This window comes from Ctenocephalides felis, unplaced genomic scaffold (genome assembly GCF_003426905.1).
Source record: "Ctenocephalides felis isolate EL2017-DRISC unplaced genomic scaffold, ASM342690v1 CF-g0.4_SCAFFOLD_03571, whole genome shotgun sequence".
Lineage (NCBI taxonomy): Eukaryota > Metazoa > Arthropoda > Insecta > Siphonaptera > Pulicidae > Ctenocephalides > Ctenocephalides felis.
Genome location: NW_020539725.1, coordinates 40,859,806 through 40,881,221, shown reverse-complemented (window position 1 = coordinate 40,881,221; position 21,416 = coordinate 40,859,806). Strand labels below are relative to the sequence as shown.

Below are 21,416 nucleotides of genomic sequence, written 5' to 3'. Positions count from 1 at the left end.
CTGGCAGTCTCAAGAATAAGACAGCCACAACATAATAGAACATTAAACTAATACTTTGTTTAATAGCTGATTGATTAAACAAGTAATTGATCATGCATCGGCAAAACAAATCTAATCTAATGTACCATCATAATATATTCGTTTGTCCGTTTTCTCAGATGTTCTATTTAACCCAAAAGCTAAACATTAGCGCACTCTAGAATGTAAAAAGATTTGAAGCAAAATTTCATTAGTAGTATATTCTGTACACAAATATACAAAAATAATTGGTATGGCATTTTTAACGTTTCAATTTTGTGAAGAATGGTAATTTCATAAAGCCTTTTAATAATTGGCTCTATCATAGATTTCTGAAGCTGTGATGTCCATTTCAAAATATATCTAAACTGTAGTGCTTAAAATTAATGTTTTTGAGAATTTTAGTATTTTTCTGATTTTTTAATTATTGCAAATTAGTTAGTCAAAATTTGATTTTAATCGACATTTCCTCAAAAAAACGGTTGCACCAGTTTCAAAAATTTACAAGCCATTCAATGAAACTCGATAAATACCTACTCTGATGTAAATTCTTTCTAATTAGCGAATAAATGCAAAAAATCTTGTCTACTTTTTCGTAAAAAACGTAGAATCGATTTTGATAACTTAAAAACTGTCCAACATGTTTCTTCTTAATGGTTTATGAAAGTTTTTTTTTATTTTAATGAAACTTTACATAGAAATAAATTTCATGGGTTTAACGAATAAACGTGAGCTGGCGAATTATGATTTAATTATGAAAACTGTTCAAAATTTTAAATAACAGGTCGTGATTTTAAAATGTTTGCGTATATGTATTAAGTTAAATATCTCGAACAATTTAAAACCCTGTAAATTTTAAATAATATACATGAAATTATTTAAAACATCAAATTTTATATTTATTATATCAATAAATATTCTGTAAAACAAGTGAAAAATCATACGTTAATAACTAAAATAAGATTTTTTATTTTTATATTTTAGCAAAAAATATTTTGGTCAAAATTAAGGAATATAAATTGTCGAGCTAGCAGAATAATTTTTTTTCACTTAATCCCCAAAACTTGCCACACGCGTAGATTTCCCTAATTGAGTCAATAATAAAAAAAATACAATAAATTATCTCACTAATGTGAAGTTATGGGTGCACTTGAGGATACCTCCTGTCTTGTCTACATCTTGTTGACAAACAACTACATGAAGGACTTGTGTCCTGAAGATAACGAGAGAAATTAGAAAATGAAACAGATATTATATCTCAAATTACATTTATAATTTTAGAGTAATCATCGACGCTAGATAATATTAAGCGATTTAATTTTAAATAAATTCAATTACCGTAGGTACTCGTCTATAGTATGGGATGAAAAAAAGTCCTCTTTATGTGATAAAACACTCAATTACGTAATAAAGTCTTGAAATAGTATGTTTCATAGCATATTTACGTGGAAAAAATGCTATTGAAAGTAATTTTTCTAAGTTTCAAAAGCTAGCTTAAAGTTGCGAATCAGTATTTTTCTCAATCATTATTGGTCTAAAAATGGTATTTCGAATTTTACCAGAAAGATTCAAGAAAAATTGATTCATTCATTTCTAGTCAATAATTTGGAGAATCAATTTTAACATTTATTCGCCCGGAATGTCGATTGAAATATATTCGAATCTCATTGATTGAATTTCACAAAGTCGTAATTAGTTTCTCAAAACTAAATTCAACACTAAAACTTTAAACTTTATCATTATTATAATCAGTAACGCATTCACGAATTCATATTTCTGTCATTGACGACATTGAAATGGTAGTCGACGTCATTTCACACAATGTCTGTTTTGTATGACAATTATGTAAAGGAATGAAGAGTTTTCACATCCTCTTCAGAATTTTAAAAAAATATATTGAAAAATTACTTCGAGTTCGTTGTTTTTTGAGCTCGGGTGGTCTGTTTAAAAGAATGTGCGAGTAGAGAAGTTATAATATTCATATATATATTATAATCAAAAACTAATTTATTTTACTCTCAAACTTATTACTCTTAAAATACAAGCAGTCGTTCTAAGAAAAGTATATCAAGGTCGTCAAGCAATATGTTTGCACTAGAATGATGTCATTTCATAATATAGATTAAACAATTTAGTTAGTAAATATCATTTTTGAAAACAAGAAATCGGGCGTCACTGTTGTATATTTGTTTCAAAATTAAATCAACTCTAGCTTTACTGAAATTTTTCATGTAATTATTATAATTTATGATTTCCTTAGAAGTATTTAATCTGGAAGAAAGCAAAACCAGACAACACTCAGTTTTAAAAATTTTCAATTATTTTTATCAAATTGTACTATGAGATATCACAAATGCCCACATCATGTCAAGCACCAAATCCCTTTTTAAAGTGGTCACTTGTGTGCGATTTGTTAAAAAAAAGTCTAGGTTTGAATTTGAGCACATGTTTCGTTTAACTCACATTACAGACAAAAATATACTCTTTCTGTTGAGTTATTACCTATAATAGTGTCTGGAATGTCTGGTGCGTCTTCGTTGAGAAAGATTTCAGGTAATTTAGAGTGTTCTGTTTTGTATCGAAAATTAACTATGGACGAGAATCACGATCGCTTTGCATAAAATTAGTATCTTTGAAATTTAAACAAACATAAACCAAAATATAAATACAATATATAATTAGCAATATAATTGATTAACAATTTCACGTTAATGATGGAATAAAAAAATGTGGACTAAAAATATCATTGTTTCTAGATTAGTAATGAATGTCTCAAGTGGGTTGTTTCCACATTACTTCATTAATTTTCTACGCTTTTCTATCATTATCATTTTGCTAAATTATTATATTAGTGGATGTATGTCTTTGTAAGTAAGTGATTGGGATATACAGATTTTAAAACCATATAATTGAGCGAATTGATTATTCTAAAATTATTTTATAGAGTTCCCTAGTGCAAAAGTATGAGCTTTAGCTTTGAAGAATGAAATTTCGGAATTGCGTGTAACTTGGTATCAAGCAGTAGTGAAATTAATTTTCACTTGTGAATGAATCAAAAATATGTTTTCAAATGAAATTAGTTTTTCAGGACAATACATTTGCTATCAGGCAATCCTTAGAATTTTATATATGATAGCACCATTGTTGGATTTCCGACGTTACTGCCAATTCTGCATATGTTAATCATTAATGTATTATTAAGTCAATAAGTACCAAAGTAGTTGTGTATTAATGAATGAATATATTTATATATATATATGAATATATAAATTTTCCTTTAATGATGTCGCCAGTGCAAAAAATTACAACACTTTGCAGGGAAAAAAATTGATATAAATCGAACGCTTTCGATTGTTATGGTTTCAATTAGGTCTTGAATTGTATTAATACCCTTCGTATGCAACTTGAATTCAACATATCAGTGTAATAAAATGAAATACACATGTATTATATGGCTGCAGTATTTTTTGTGACCCAGAATGTTGACTTTACAAGCCATGAATGTTCGGAGTCGCAAGGCGTAGTAATAAACTGTTATATCGCTGACATGCACCATCGTCCAACTCTTTCTGGCTTCGATCGAGGCGAACGATTCAGACAAAGACGAAAAAGCCGAGCAGAATATTTCATTCATTTCCTGCCAAGAGTTCCGTCTGATTCCGAGGGGCCATCATTTTCTTAAAACTCTTCAAAATGGCTGATGAAACTAAACTTAACACGTACTAAAATCAAAATTTACCGTGTTTTAATTATATGTATTTACTTTCAGAAACAGAAAGTCATTCTAGGCCGACAAAAGAGCGGAGCCTAAAGGGTAAAAGCTCCACCAGTGATATCTCAATATCTGGCAAAGTTAAAAAGATTTTGATAACAATATTTGAAAGAAGAAAATGATGTATAACTAGCCATCACTTTGATTCTTATGACGTCGCTATCGAGAGATAAACGGCAATGTTTAAAAATCCATAGTTAAATTTTTTTGGTTGTGAGAACTGTTGTTTAGTTTACGAGACCTAAATATAATTTTAAAGTATACGTTATTTAATTATTTTATAAGATGCATTGCTATTTTTAAGTTAGATTCTACAGTTTTTTCATATAACCTCTTGTAAGAAACCATTCTGTATTTATTATAAAATTTTATGTTTATCACATCTTCATTAATATAAGTTTGTAATTTTTTGTTTTAAGCTGGTACCAAAAGCAGCATTTATATAAAACTGTTATAAATCGACCCTTATCCGTACAATAAGGGTCGAATCAGGTAAAACTGATTATTATTGAGCGGGAGTTAGTCATGATTGAACCGCCAACAAGTGCAGACTAAAATATCAACACTTAATAGTGTAAGTTATAATTTAAAATAAAATCGATAAATCTTAAAAAGTGTTTATTCACATATCAAGAAGAGAACCAATAATTCATACCTCTTCACTCTACAAAAGCTCATACGTGGATGAGGTAAAAAGGATCAACTAAACCTTTACAATGAAAAAGGTAAAAAAATAGTTGAAAACTGCTATTTTACAAGAGATAAATTGAATAAATATTTATTCAAACTTTTTTAATGAATATTTCTGACGAAATACCAGATCAAGGTTATATACAGTGTTATCTCTGTAAAAAATTTAACCATGAAATTTATATTTTGCATTGGTGCTAGTAGCTATTTTCTCCTAAAATCTGTTTAAAATTCAAAATAAGAAAGAGAACCTGTTTGCCCAGTTGAAATTTTTTTGAAAAACTTTATTTAAAAAAGAGGCGACACAATATTCTTCACAATCATCGCGTTCCAGATAAAATTATAAATTTAAAAGTAAAACATTAAAAAATATTTATTATACACATAATTAGCATATAATATTATTTTGTGTATTGATATATTAAAACAATCAATTAAAATTACAAATGCTTTAATTAAAACATTAGAAACAGAAAAAAATGGGAAAAAATATGTGTTTTCGTGCTTAATTATACATAAAAAATGTTAAAAGAAAACCATATAATAAACCATATACTAAATTTGTCTGATTCTTAATAGTCGGCAATTGACTCACCTGGTTTTGATCAAAATTGACAACATATGTAAATAGACGATACCTCACGTCTGGAAATAGGTAAACAATCGTCTGCAATTAGAGGTCAAATTTACACGCCTTAACAGAATTTTAAGAATTAGTAACTATTTTACAAATTTGAGAATGTTTGTTTAATCAAAATTCAACTTAGTAAAAAAGATATCTTCATTAATTGCAATATTTATAAATTCTGTGAAAAATTGTAATAGATAATTATTAATTTCGGAATGTATTTATAGCCCATCCATCAACATCAACGCCAATAAATAAATAGATTTTTAATTATGCTTTATAAAATTTTTATTCCTAGAAATGCATTTATATATTCTGTTAGTAAACGCTAAAACGTTAATAAATGTAAGTTTTAAGCTATGTATTTTCAACTTTTGGTATGGATTCGCCTTCCTGGTGAAATCCCCTTTATTCATTGAAACAAATTTAATATTTTATTTAATTATGAATAGTCTGCTTTTAAAAAATCTTGACTTTTTTCTTTACGAAGACCCAGAAATGATTAAAACGCAGACATATTCTAGTGAGAAATTATAATTGAATTTAATTGAAACGTTAAATATTGAATATTTGCAACATGTTTAACTATTTAAAAAATCATAAATTGTTGTTTGATTTGTTATATTGAATGAGAATATTATTAAATCGTACCATTCGAAGCAATAATTATCTTGATGCGGTAAAAACATATATCATTTGCATCCCATTTGTAAAATTATTCTTTTTCAAGCAGTTTTAAATTTGAAACCCTAGTTAAATGATAAAGAAGCGTTATGAACAAGAAGGATGTAAATAAATATGTATGTTGATATATTATTCTATAAAAATCCTTACAGAACGACTCATTAAAGATTTTTATAATCAAATCTCGTTCAACAATCCTCCAGTGCTATGATCCTCTAAATCGTTTATCCATCGTTAATGGACATTAACACATACCTAAACTTATTTTAATTTTAACTCGATGGCTGCCGGTCGGTCTACAATTTTATATTCTTTGATCTCCGGTAATTGATCCTATATGAAAGCGCTCATCAGATCGATTTGTTCAGATGTTCAGATGTTCAGATGTTCCCGCGGCGGTATAATCCTTTTGACAAATCATCAAATGTTCTTCTAAAAGCGATGTAAAGATTTGGTAAAGGTTCGTCAGTTGAAAGTCTGAAGACGAGCAAACTTTCAACGTGTCTACTGTACCGAGAACGCGGTATTTATAAAACGTCCGACGCGTACAAAAACAAATAGATCGATTTTTAACAGTTCATATTTCCATAATAGAATGGTGTCGATTTCAATAGAAGAAAGAATGGCGCCGTGGTGCCGCGGACGACCTGGCAGAAATGAAAAACCCAATTTTAAATGATATTTTTTTAACTGTTGATTTATAGAAAATAAAAGCGAGCTCAAATATAAATATCAAAGTGCATTTCTTTAACAAAAATGTACGTGATATTTTCGAATAAAATGTTAAAGGCAAACATCTTAAGCGATCTCTGTGTTCTGTTTTCTGGAAATCAACACCTAGAATCATTGATCTCAGCATGATCTCAACGCTGAAATATATTACTCGACCCGTACAGCTTCGAAGATTACCTTTTACAAGACGTATTTTGGGCTTTCGAAGTAGCCAGAACACATTGATTTATGGGAAATCAGGACCGAATCTAATATAAATGACTTAAGATATGGTAGCCACATAGATAAACAATTATACTAGTGGATACTTTAATTTTTTATTCATCAACTTTATTAGCATAAAACTGATTAAAACAGGGATGTTAATGCAAAGCAATATTCACGCAAACGTTGGAAAGGGTATTAAAATAATAGATATGAATATCTTAAATAATTTGCTTTCTTATTCTTATATTACAAACAATTTATTTAAAGAACAAAAGAGAATCGGCTGCATGTAATAATTAAGACCCATTTTCAAACATTTTTAACTTCTCGAAGGAGAAGTTTATGTTTTCATCAAAAAATCCGATTCCCTAATTTTATGTATTCTCGACGTTTCAAGCCATTCTGAATCAAATGAGACCATTTAGAAAAAGTATGTGTGTATGTGTGTGTGTGTGTGAACAGTTTTTTTGCCGTAAATCGACGTTTCCTCGAAAACGGCTGGGCCGATTTTAAAAATTTAAAAGCCATTCGATGTATCTCGACGAGAACTATTGTTTGTCAGTTTTGTGCAACAATCGGCCAAGCCGTTTCTTTATAAATCGCAGAAAAGTGAAAAATTTTTCGTCTACGTTTTAGCCCGCAATTCTGAATCGATTTTGAAAATTCAGAAACCGTTCGAAAGATATTGCTGATTAGTTTTTGGTAGAGATCGGCCGGGCCGTTTTCTTGTAATAAAGTTTTTAAAAAAAAAAATTCGACGATTTTTATGATTATTTTTTGATGGTAGATACCATAGTCTTCTAGATCATACTAAAATATTACGGCCCTACGACAACTGGTTCAGCTTTGAAAATTCGTCAAAGTTTGCAAAAATTGGTATTGCTTTTTTGGCATTTGTCAAAATTAGACATTTGATCGACGTTTTCTCAAAAACGCCTAAACCGATTTTAGAAATTTAGAAGCCATTTGATGTATTTCGGTGAGGACTATCGTTTGTCAGTTTTGTGCAACAATCTGCCAAGCCGTTTCTTTGCAATTTGAAAAAAAGTGTTAAACTTTTCGTGCACATTTAAGCTCATCCTACCGAACCGATTTTAAAAAATCAAAAACTGTTCGAAAGATATTAGTTGCGAATGGTACTGATTAATTTTAGGTGAAAATCTACCGAGCCGTTTTCTTGTAATGAACTGTTGAAAAAAAAAACTTAAGCCGATTTTCATGGAACTTTTTTTGGCGATATACATCATGGTCTTATAGAACTTACTGTAATATTACGGCCTTACGACAAGTAGTTTAATTTTAAAAATTCGTCGAACTTTGCTAAAATTATTATCGTTTTTTTTAAAGTAGGATTGATGAAGTATATTATTTACACATTTTTTTTTTGATTAAGTCGATTATTTACACATATCGGGAAGTTCATGTAACTTGCCTCAAAGCTAAATACCAAACCAACTAGTTACGTAAACATTGGAAAGAATAGTAAAAGAATTTGATCTAAATATCTTAAATAATTCGATTTGTTATTCTTATATTACAAACAATTTATCTAACGAACAAAAGAGAATCAGCTACGTGTAATAATTGAGACCCACTTTCAAACATTTTGATTTACTATTAGCGGGTGTAAATCTGAAGAGCAACAAATATTTTATACATCTTTTAAAAAAACATTTAGTGAAAAAGCATGCGAATGCGTATTCTAACATAGTATAACTAGAAGTATAGATCAATACCAAGAAACCAATAAATCAGCAATATAAATTAAATATTTATGAATAAACACTTTGCTCTTAAACGAAATGCAAACTATAGGCATAATCTCCTAAAAATGATAGAAAATCTGAAGAACTTAATCGGTTTGAAAAACAGAAAAGCAGGTAGGTTTGTGCCGATAGATTGTAAATGTTTTCATCTTAATTGCAATTTGTGGAAATGTTACTTTTATTTTGACTTGCCCTTTCCTTCAACATCAAAATCCAGAATAAGCCCTTGGAAAAAAGTGCACTCACATGTAGACACTGTGCCAATTATAATTATTGTAATGCATTTATTCGCTAATAAAAATATATTATTTGATTTATGTGATTAGCACAGTTTACGACATCTTAAAACCTGATAAAATTTCACATAAAAACAAAATCATAGCACAAATAATGGCTATGTGAAAAAGATGCTGATCTGTAGACGCCATCATCGATTTCTTGCCATTGCCAAAGATCGCTAATATTGGAAATCTGGTTTTCTTCACGCGGCGGATGGGCGTCTGTTGAAACGCCGACGAGAAGATGAAAAAGAATATTTGCGCAAGACTCTTCGTGCTAATTGCGAAAATTCCTTTGGAATTTCAAGGAGACTCAATGGAGTTCTATTTGTATCGTTTCTTCAAAATACTAAGAACGACGAGTAAAATATAAAGTAAAGCAAATCGATTCTAAATGAACGTATCTATTTTAATGTATTTTGAATTGAGAACTTATTTTCACTCAACTATCTGAAAGTTACAATAGACATAATACACATCAGTTATTATAAACAAATATTAAACACAATTAAAAAAGTTCACTGCATTTGAGGTGATAAACATTTGCGCTGATTTTTTCCCTTTGTAGAAATCGCATTTAACATTAAAAAATCAGAAAAAGAATAAATTCCTGAACTGCACTAAATGAAACTAAACAAGATAAAAACTCTAGATTGTTGGATGTTTAAGTTCTAAGATAAATTTATGATATTATATTGGAAAGCTTTTTAAATTTTCTAAAAATGAGTTTTTTAATAGATGGAAAAATTATGAATGACAATAAAAGCATAAATATTTTATTAATGAATAGTACGCATTTAATTTATTAATTTACTTCTGTCGGGAATAAGTTTTCTCTACATTTACAACTAAACTTAAATAGGTTCGCAGCTACACATTATCACGGATTGAGTAACATGCACAAATTATTATAATACAATATAATTACATATTATATTTGCAGATATTTTTCAGACCATTTACCATAAATAATTCTACTAAAATTTTTTTGTATGCAGACATCTAGTTTAAAATCTCGCAATTAATCACGAAACTCTGTCTGGCTTTGTCGTCTGTATTCAATGAATCACTTTTTTAGACATAAAAACGTTAACATTAGTATGAAAATAATTCATCGAAAACCATTATCAATTATTTACTTAAAACCTTTATCATCTAAATTATCACATAAAATATATTCTTGTTATGCTAATTATCAAGTAAAAATATAAAATTATTTTAACATGTATTTTGATAATAATGATTTGATTTTGTAAGTGAAAATGTATGCCATACTGAAATCCAATAAAAAAAAACAAATTCAATAAAGCAACATTCTGACTGAAAATCCTTTTAGAATCATTTGAACCATCATCTACATTTAAAGTTCACACATACAGTAATATAATTAATAAAAATATTTATAACAATCATACTTAAGTCGCATGTATTCATCACACAAATAAGAAAATATACAATTCAGTCATTTATTTACTATTGAGGTAAGTATTTATTTTGAGTTTCTACAGATACCGCCAGTTTAAGCACCGCCTTATAAATATTTATCCCGAGTGTAAATAATGCACATTATATAACATAATAGCCGAATACATTCCGTATGATTTTATATGAGTGATTAATGCGTTTACATATTATATTACATATCAAGTAAACATATTACAACAACTCTAAACAACTGTAGTGTAGATCGTTTTCAAAATTTTCTTTTTTATATTTGTCATTAACACGTTGTAAAAAAACCGAAATCTTATTATAAATTGTTTACAAGCATCAGAATTTGTTTAAATTTCGTCACAGAACTGACCTTGCCCAAGAAGAAGTTACATTGGCGGGATGATGTGATGTATTTGAAAAGCTATAAAATGGTTTTCATAAACAGAAATACACAAACCTCACGAATTTATTTACAATGTCCGAGATCTACTGCCACGTACTATGACCGCAAATACGACATAAAATGAATTCATTATTTAATTATTTAAGCAACACCAAAGGGCATTGAGCTCATTTAATGGTTCACGAAAAGTTATAGGAAAAAGGATAAACTACAGATTATGAAAAATGATATGTATTCGTTTCGTAAGTACATTTATTGGCACCATCTAATCGCTTACATATGATTTATTTTTTGGTCACATTTAAGTACAAAATTATGAAATATTATTTTTTTGGATAAGAGCTGTCACCTTTTAGTATCCAGATTAGATGCCAACCACCAACGGCCTTATATCAAGCACCTATAATGACTGTTTCCCAATCCAAAAGCGTTTCGAAAAAGTATTCCAACGTTTTTGGGAATAGACGGAAGTCGTAAAAACATATATTAAGAAACAGTAGATAAAATTTGGTCAATTAAATTTAATTAAAATTTTAATCAAACAATCGATAATAAAATTTCGCAGAAATTTGAAAGCCTAAGCATATGAATTGAGCTTCATACTATTCCTTGTACATGTACATAAAATACTGTTATTTAAGGTGCAAAAAATTTATATCTACAGAACTTTAATAATAAAATTATAATAGCTAATATTCATTATTTTAGCATATAAGCACACATTTAATCAACAACTCGAAAGTGCTAAAAATGTCGAAAAGAGTGAATCTCGACTTCAATCAAAACCTAAATCACTAAATTTACACATATTTACAGAGTTCCTGAAAATAGTCGGACGGATATCTTACCAAAAGCAATAAAACTAATATTTACGTTTTCAGTGTCACACTTGTTCAACGTTGAATAGATTTTATTTCAAGTAGAGAATCATAAAATTTTGTGACCATATCAACACCCGCATATCAGAAAAGTGAAAATTTTGGAAAACACATAAAACAAGAAACTGTTGACATTTAAGTACTAAACTACAAGTATTTTAGCACATTGTAAAATTTTACGACTGGGCTTCTGATCATTTCTACATTTAGTATTTTAAGTAGAGAGCATGGTACAATTTCATTTTGAAATTTAAATAGTAGCTTCATTCTCTACAAGTGGATAAAACGTTTTATTTATTTTTATTTTCTAATATTAATATAATAATAATTTAATTGTTTAAATAAATAAGATTATTCATAAGCTCGTATCGTATGAATAGTATAGAATAGCTTTAAAAATCAAACTATTCAAAATCATTTGACATTAAATTAATTTAATAATTGCTAAGAAATTTAAAATTTTCGCACTATACTCAAACTCAAAACCTTTGTAAATTTCCGTAATACAATTTATGTTACGAGTACTCAAAACACTAAACTTTTTTAGCAACTTGTGAATTTAGTATCATATTTCTTGTAAAAACCCTTGTTTACCAAAAATAATTTACAAATTTATAGTAATGTTACTGCTTGCTGAAGAAGAATTTTAGTAATATTTGAGAAATAAAAATAACTGATTAATTATAAGACAAAAAAATCACAAAGGCTAAATGATAAATTTTAGGCGAAGTTGATACTGATACTTAGATATTCAATTTTCGAAATATATTACAATAGCTTTAAAGAAAACTAATATATATTTTTTGTACCATCATGTCAGTATAATTTAAACGATTTATATAAAATGTTTTATCAATAAAGTTTATCTATATGTACATTTTAATTAGAATACAAAACCATGGTGGTAACCTATCAAAATTATCAAAAATTGCACTGGTTGGAACTACATTTTCAAATTGAAATATGAAATAGTATATCTTATGTGGAATGGAGTAATAAAAACTTATTGTAAAGGCTTTAAAATTATAAACAAAAGATGTAAGTAAATACAATTTTGAATTATTTTAAAATAAATCCTTAATTTGTTGTTAGATGTTCAATTAAATAAATTAAGCACATAATAAGTTGATAGAGCTCAGACAAGTATTTGTTATTTGCTTGTGTTCGTTTTACAGGAAACATGTGCGAGTAATCTAGTGAACTTAGAAGCTGAGATGCTAATGAGATTTTGGCTCCACCTACAAATTCAAACAGAGCCGTGTGTGAAAAACTCTAAGAAATTATTTTTATTCACAGAAAAAAAATGATTAAAGAAATATGAAACCGAAATGTTATAAATAAATGAATCAATATTTGGTTAGTAACGCCAACGCAGCAATAGATTTAGGGTTTAAAAGTTTTGCGACAAATCTCAACTGTTATTGTTAAAAATATTATTCGTGAAATAATTTTTAGATTGAAGTTACTATTTATTTTTGTTTAATTGTTATTAATAGTTGATTAATTATCAATAAAGTCTATTATCATTTCAAATTTATTTGTTATCAGTGAAAAATCAATAAAGTATCTAAAACAATCGACTCGATTTATTCGAAAAAAAGAACTTTTGAGATATTTTTTAAATTTTATAAATGAATTTACACCATCGAAGAAGGTAAAACTATTATAAAAATACATTATTTTCCGAAAAATTAGCCTATAAAGTAAGAGACCAGCAGAAAGCGATCAAATATTCAAGTACATTTATTGTCGTGACGGTATTATAGTATATTAGTAATTATATTATATAGTATATTAGAAAATATATAACTAAATTATTACTTATTACTTTTTAAAACAAATATGTATAATAAAACAAACATTTTTATTTAGATCTCCAAAAATAAAATTATAATAATTACATAATATTAATCTATTATGATATATCGCCTTTATAAATTTGTTCATCTTTTAATAGAAGGAAATGATTTTATGAGATATTTAAACAATTATTTAATAATTGTTATGTGTTATATGAATGTCAGTATGATATCAGAAAAAAAATCACATAAAACAACACAATAGTTTAAATTAAAATGTACGTGATAAAGCTTGTATTAAAATTAATTTTAACAAAAAACAAGTACAAGCTATTCAAATGCAGTTTATACAAATACAATTTATGACACAGCGATAATAAAAGTATTTAATTATTGTTCCTAATTAAGCATATAAATCTGTATTGGGCCTCGATACACCTTATATATGAAATGCTTAATGAAAATTCGTCCCTGTTTATTAAATCTTAGGATACCACGATCCATTTCACGAAACATAGAGCTTTTATTGGTCGATGTTCGGTCTTCGCGCCGCCTTCTGTGTGCTTTTGCGGGACGAATTCCTTCGTCAAGAGGGGCGCCAAGTCGCGTAATGAAACACGCGTAAAAAATCAGAGCAGTCTTCAAGCGAACCCGGCACGTTTTGGTCCCACACATCGGGCTTGTTTACATAAATGTTTTTTTTTCGTATGTGAATAAAAATTAAGATTTTTTGTTGCTACAAACTTTTCTGAGTGATTCAGTTATTTTGTGAAAAATGATGAAACAAGAAACAACGCAAGATTTAATGACAAATTCTGCTACCGGTGTTAACCAATTAGCCCAACAAATGAGTCAACATTTGAACGTTTGTCAGGAGAAACCGTCATCCGCGGCGGCTGATACGACGGTACAACAACAGCCTAAAAAGAATGCTGCTTCAGGAGCAAGAAGACAAGAGAAACCGCCATACTCCTATATAGCATTAATTGTCATGGCTATCCAGAGTAGTCCAACTAAAAGGTTAACTTTGAGTGAAATTTATCAATTCCTTCAGCAACGATTTCCATTCTTTCGAGGTACTTACAACGGCTGGAAAAACTCAGTTCGACATAACTTAAGTTTAAATGAATGTTTCATAAAGCTTCCTAAAGGCTTAGGAAGACCAGGTAAAGGCCATTATTGGATGATAGATGAACGTAGTGAACATATGTTCGAGGAAGGTAGCTATAGGAGAAGACCGCGAGGGTTTAGACGAAAATGTCAAATGAAGCCTCAGTATTCTCATCCACATTTAACACCAAGTGGATTTTATACCGCTCCACCTTATGATCAAAGTTTAGTGTCAGCCGCAACTGCCGTCGGTCAGGACTATCAAAATTGTGGGGGCTATCCTCAGCAAATGTATCAGCCTTATAATGATTATCAAAGCCATGCTTATGGGCAAACAGCAGATTCCTGGACGAGTACGCCTTTTTCAATGGATACTACGTTTGTGAAACAGTCAACCAGTCCAATTCCGCAGCAAGATCAGCATAATATTTCTGCGACATCCACTATGTCTACTGGACATCACACACCACCTATGATGGACCCATTTTCATACACTGGAGCATATTCCACGACAAATCACGGTAAGACTTAAAACTTTCTTATAATTATATTTTCAATTCAAATTTATGATATTATAAATTACGTGGAATTCATAGACAAACAAGAATATAGTTGAATTTAAATATGTATCAACACTGAGCAATTTTATTAACTGCTTTATATTACCTGTTCTCATTAGATGTTTTATCGAAATTCAAGAAATTGAAAATTGAATCAAAATTAATTAACTATTTGATAAATATTAAACAATATTTTTTCATAACATGATCATTACTTAATGCTAATTCTATGTATTTCATTTCATTTTAATTCTATGTATTTTTTAATTAATAATACTTTCATATCATATTTTTCTAATTCTATGTATTTTTTTTTTATTTGATTCATAAAGATAATATTCAAAATCAAAAATTGAAGTCAAATCTAAATTTGAAAAATGATGCTATTTAGAACCTGCTCAGACAACACTTTCCATATTAAATTTTTGTATTTCAAGTATTTCAAATGCGTATGTACTGGACTTATATCAAAAACACGTCGGGGGGCAATTTTTTAATAATTATCATAACTTCAATTTTTAAATCTGCATCTCGCTATGTTTTCCATTTACACCTCAAACCTGCATCTAATATCGTAATGGACTATGCTAAATTTGTACATATTACTGAATTTAGATAATGGATATATATTACATCCTACTTTAATCTGGTTACAATCACGCCACTAATTTCAAAATAAATGCTTAGGCTAAAAATAATTTTCGCAACGGAATCTCTCTGTCTGATATATAATTTCTGCTTTATTCTGAGTCTTTCTCAGTAACATGACGAATACTTAAACAATATTGAAATTACTAATCGGATGTGAATGCGGTTTGGAAAGCAACTATCTTCCGCACTTGCAAGAAATTAACACAAACATCCTTATTTTCATGTGTGACATTTTTTGACCTTCGTTATAATATTTGTGAAACTATCAAATAAACAATGAATCGCAAAAACTGATTCGCGTGGGTGTGGATTATTTAAAATAAATATTTTGAATATCTTACTATTTATAGTTATTTTTTCGTTAATTATGTTATTCGATACAATTTACTATATTAGCATTATATATTCATTAAATGATAGAATGGTTAATACTCGTATAATGGCAATACTTTATAACTACTTCGCTTTATTTATTTTATTATTTTAATTTGTTTATGAATTCATTACATATAGTACAGAAGTCTCAAATAAATAAAATAGTTTCACTAATTTATTTCTAGAATTTCATATGGAACTTAATTGAATGAGATTAAATGACATTAATTCAATTTATTGTTTGTTTGTATGTAACAACAAATAATTTAATGGATGTACTTATGTAAATAATTTATGTTAGAAATTATATTTTATAGATAATGTATAAAAAAGTATAGATATTTTATCAAGTCAGTCAGTTTATATTAATGTATGATAAATATACCCTACATAGATATTTATTATTAATCAGTAAATGAATATAAATTCTATAAATTAGAATAAAACTACAATCCAACAATTGTAATTTATTTTGGATTTGTCAAATGTTTGCAAATGTGTACATGAGGCATTAAAGTACTGTTTTCGAAACTACATCCTATATGTTACTTATGCAAAAGAATCTTATCATAATTGCAATTTTATAGATTTTAGATATATTTCGTATCAAAATAATTCTCCCGAAATTTTGAAATAGACATTGGCAAGATTGAAATTAGAACAACTTGTATTTTTAAATGACTAAAAAGGATTTTTTTGCGAATATGTTTAAATGTTTTTACGACTTGTCTACCGGGTGTTTGCAAGCCAAAACATCGGCGCCGAGTAGTTAGCGAATTCTTGGGAGGTCGATGCAACAAGTTCATCGCAATAACTCTGACCACTGCATCCGTACACAACCTTTATTGTAATCTATTTATAAACAAAATATTTCGCGATTTTTATATTTTTTTATTTTATTAATATGTTGACACAATTTTAGACATTCCTCAATGTGCTAGAGATTCGATGATAAACGATAGGTTGTAAAATATAAAAGCAAAAATTGACGATGTTGAGTCTAAAATTTTATTAACATTTTATCTTTATTAAATTAAAATTTATCATTTTATCTTTATTAAAATTAAAATATTTATTAGAATATTATCAAATATTTTATTAAATATTTGATAAAACACCGTAATCTTCTTGGTGCCCCATTAATCATTGATATTCTCATTATAGAACATAAAAGTACCCAAATCGAAATGATTGAAAATTGACTATTTTATTGAGTCTAAAACTTTAGTAACAGTATTTAATGAATTATCGTAATATTTTTGATGTTCCATTTATCATTGCTATTCGCATTATAGAATATAAAAGTACCCAAATCGAATTGAAATTTTTTTCAGAAAAGCTTTTGAACTTTTTAAAAATTACTGCGAATCAATGGATATACAGGGCCTCAACTTTTGAAGATGCTTTAAACGAAGACTCAATATCAAGTTCATAAAATCAAAACATAAAATTATCATTTGTATTTGATATATTGGTTGTTTTGTTATCATTGAAAATTATAAATTGCATATCTAGTACATCTAATACATTTATGCTCATAGAACCGACACAATAGTTTTCATAAGCATAAATTGATTCATTAAGGAAACTCAAAATTAATATTTCTTAAATTATAATTAAGAAATTTATCATATAACATCATGACACAATCATACGATGAGTTCATTTGATCAGAATAAAGTTTATTAATTTCTAGTTTGCGTTTTTTTTTCGACGGTAGAATATTTTATTCAAAAACAAAGTTGGGCTCGTGATATGACACTTTGTTTAAGTTAATCAATCAAATCACCAATTAGGTTTCTAAATGAACCTAATAATTCATCCTTTTATTCATACATGTTTTACTAGAATGTTAAACTACTAATTGCATCTAGAATAGATGTGTATAATTAACATTTTCAAATAATAGAAATTATATTACAATGTAATAAAAAAAATCTGTATACTACTGATCAAAACACTGAGTCATAGGCGTTTTTATATTTTTAAAAATTCATTATTATAAACAAAAAATATCTGAAATCAGGCCTCAACTTTATTTTTGCAGCACTTTGATTGGGCAGTGTTTATTTCTTTAACAAGTTTTTTACTTAGAAGTATATATTTTCTAATTATAAGTAAAAGCTCATGAAAGAAATGAACACTTGTTAAAATTGCAATATGAGTATGTTCGCGCCATATCAAAGTGTTCGGTTATATTGATATATAAACAAAAAATCATCAATCGAAAATCATACAAAAAATCAAATCAATCAATACGTTATCAAAAACAATATTCAAATTATTATAAATACGATGTAATTTATGTAATTAATATAAAATAAATATTACTAGTTACAAATTAAAGTATTTTATAATTGGTCCTTCAAAAAGCAATCAATCACAACAACCATTGAAAAAACATTTGATTCTTAAAAATTATTCAATTCTTAAAATTCCTAAAACATAGAAATTCTTTAACCCAGAACTTTTATTACGGATCGCTGCCTTATGTAGATTTCAAAATATTCGAAAAAGATATGCATTCGACTCGCGGCGCGCGTACACTATGATATTTAACCATGTTTAATATTTTCAACATGATACTATTTCTATTATATGCATTCATAAAACAGACTGTAATATATATCATAAAAAGTCTAACCTTTATTACTGGTAAGATGCACCTTATTTGCTTCTGCTGTTCTGCATTGAGCGTGTAGGCGCCTTTGTGTATGCAGCTTCCACCCTGCGGAACACGTGTGGTAAAACCACAAACACAACTTATGCATCCATCGCCTCGATCAAAGCGGATTCAGATAGCTTTCACTTGGGCGGGCTCGTTACGTGCATGGGACTGAAATGATAGATAGATTTAAACTAATTACACAATTAATGGTTAAAATAACAAAAAATTAATTTATCCAGTGGTAATAATCCACCTATCGCTATTAACCTATCAAAAATGTAAAACACTAATTGTAAGTTCAAATGGCATTTCGCTTTAAGGAATTTTACTTGAACTCTAAAAATTGCTTGAAAATATTTGTGTTCATATTTTTAAACAGTCAATTTTGAAAAAACGATCTTTATGATAAGTAAATCAATTTTATTCTTAACTGATGTCTTGTAGATCAACGAGAAAAAAATTAAAGTATTACATTGAAAATTACGATGATACAGATGATTTTTATATAAGGTCAGTTAATTTTGACGATAATTGAAGTTTATTGAATAATTATAAAGCTCCTAAAATATTTAATTTTTGAAGCTTTTAAAATCATATTCTAGAGTGGGTTAGACTCTAACCCATAGACCTTATAATACATAAGATCTATGCTAGGTTTAACCACTAATCTACGGCGGAGCCCTCTAGAATATAATTTTATAGAAAAAAATTTAATATTGACTCTAATAAGGCTCTAGCCGCTAGAGCCATTGGATTTCAATCAGATAGAAATCGAAATCAGATTCGTTATAAGTGACATAGGTCTTCACTTGAAAATATAGATAGCAATATACTTCCAAGTGAAAATATCTCTTACCCCATTGCATTGCATTGCTGAATTAATAAAAAAATTCATCAGTATTTCATTACATAGAAGGGAGACAATTATTCGGGTTGTTATCTATAAAACCGACTTAGTTAGGGGGCGTCCATTAATCACGTTTAGGGGTTGAGGGGGTTTGGAAAAAAATCACGAAATACCACTTGGGGGAGGGAGGGGTATATAAGATATCACGTGTATTTATTTTTTAACTATTTTTATAAAAAAGTTTAAACATTTTCAAAAAAAAAATCAGAAATGTTAGTTTTTTCACGTAACTACAAATACACGTGATGTTTAGTCGGGGAGGGGTGGTAATTTTGAATATCAACCATATATCATCAAGGGAGAGGGGAGGTCCAAAAAAGCTTAAAAGCTCGCTCACGTGATTAATGGACGCCCCCATGTCTCAAAATAAAGTAGCGAATTATTTATCATCTCAAAAGTTTATAAAGCTTTTAAGTTTCGATCGCTGTTTAAATAATATATAAAAAAAAGTCTATAAGTTTGCGTGACGATAACTGTTACTAATGGTTATAAGTTGGCAAACCAATAGTTTTCCTATTCTAGTTTTGATATATTTTTTATCAAAAAGCTTTCCTTTTTCTCCTTTACCAATTTCCTTTTTATCAAAAAGCTTTTCCTTACCACGTTTTCGCAGCAATGCCCAAAATTCTATATTCACTTGAAAACATAATTATGATTTAAATTTTCATTTGAAAATATTTTTTAACTTCCCGTAGGGCAAGTTATAGTAATTGCAAATAAATCGAAAATGAAAATATTTATATATCTTTACGTTTCAGAGGTTTCTGAATATTTAGGCATACCTTAAAAAAAATGGATGTGTGTGCGTGTGTGCGTTTGTGTGTGTGCGTGTTAACGCAATACGATTGCTTTGAAAAAAGTTCAGTATTTCCAAAATATTTCAAAATAAATTTTTCTTCAAAAAGTCTTTTTTTTTAAAAAAGTAAATTTTTGTCAAAAATTTGTAGTTCCTCAAAAATCTAATTTTTTCATGGTAATTTTTTTACAAAAATGTTAATCTTTTAAAAAAAAAAATTTTTTTTTGGTACGGGAAGTTTCAGCAATTTGCCTTAAGGCACGATGCTATGCGCCCCACTAGTTAAATATACGTCTATAATAACAATCTGAATATAATGTATTCAATAAGTTTTTGTGATACATTCTATTACGCATTAGAAATTAAATAATATTCTGTAATAGATGTCGTTCCAAAGAACGACATACTATATTATGGTAGTAGTTTCATACTATGAACTCCATAGGTCATTTTCTCTTTAATTAATCACTTGAAAACATAGTTATGATTTACAATTTTGAGTGTAATTGGATGCCATTACTGTGTATAAGATTGCACAAAAATCTGTGTTTAACTCCGAATCTTGTGGTACCAATGCCGAGGCCTTATCAGCGCGCAACTACTCCCCCCCGATACAGATATTCGTATCCAAAAGTCAAAGAATGTTCTGGGTGAAAAAAATTCTGGGTGTTCGACTTCCCACTTTTCATTAATAAAATGATTTGGTTATAAATATTATTATTATTATTTTATTAAGAGAAGGATTTTTTATTTCGAATATATTGAATCAACCATTCTCGAGAGACTTTATTTGTTCATCACATCTTTGATAATTGATTATTTGCACAACATTGTCAATCTGTCTTCTATCAATCGACATTCTCTGCATCTGATTTGACAAACTGTCGGGTTCAAGAAATGTTTATAAGTTTTTCTGCCTCCATCAGCAGTCGGTTCCGTCACATGCAGGATGTGACGCCGTTTGCTCTCGATAAGAGAATGGGAATTGTGGGCTCGACCGCTCGTCTCTCCGGATCGCGATGCCAAGTGATGTCATGCTTTGCGGGAAATTTGCGTACGT

The 21,416-nt window shown here is 28.5% G+C and overlaps 1 protein-coding gene across 1 annotated transcript; it reads left to right on the top strand.

Moving 5' to 3' along the window:
* The first annotated feature begins 14,064 nt into the window (after positions 1 to 14,064).
* On the top strand, positions 14,065 to 14,931 carry LOC113386049 (forkhead box protein F2-like). Its single transcript, XM_026623858.1, has one exon. It carries the CDS (start codon positions 14,065 to 14,067, stop codon positions 14,929 to 14,931), a length of 867 nt encoding a protein of 288 aa, XP_026479643.1.
* The last annotated feature ends 6,485 nt before the right edge of the window (positions 14,932 to 21,416 follow it).

What these genes read in the sequence shown, in the direction of transcription:
- LOC113386049 (XM_026623858.1), top strand. Translation starts at nt 14,065, where the DNA reads ATGATGAAACAAGAAACAACGCAAGATTTAATGACAAATTCTGCTACC.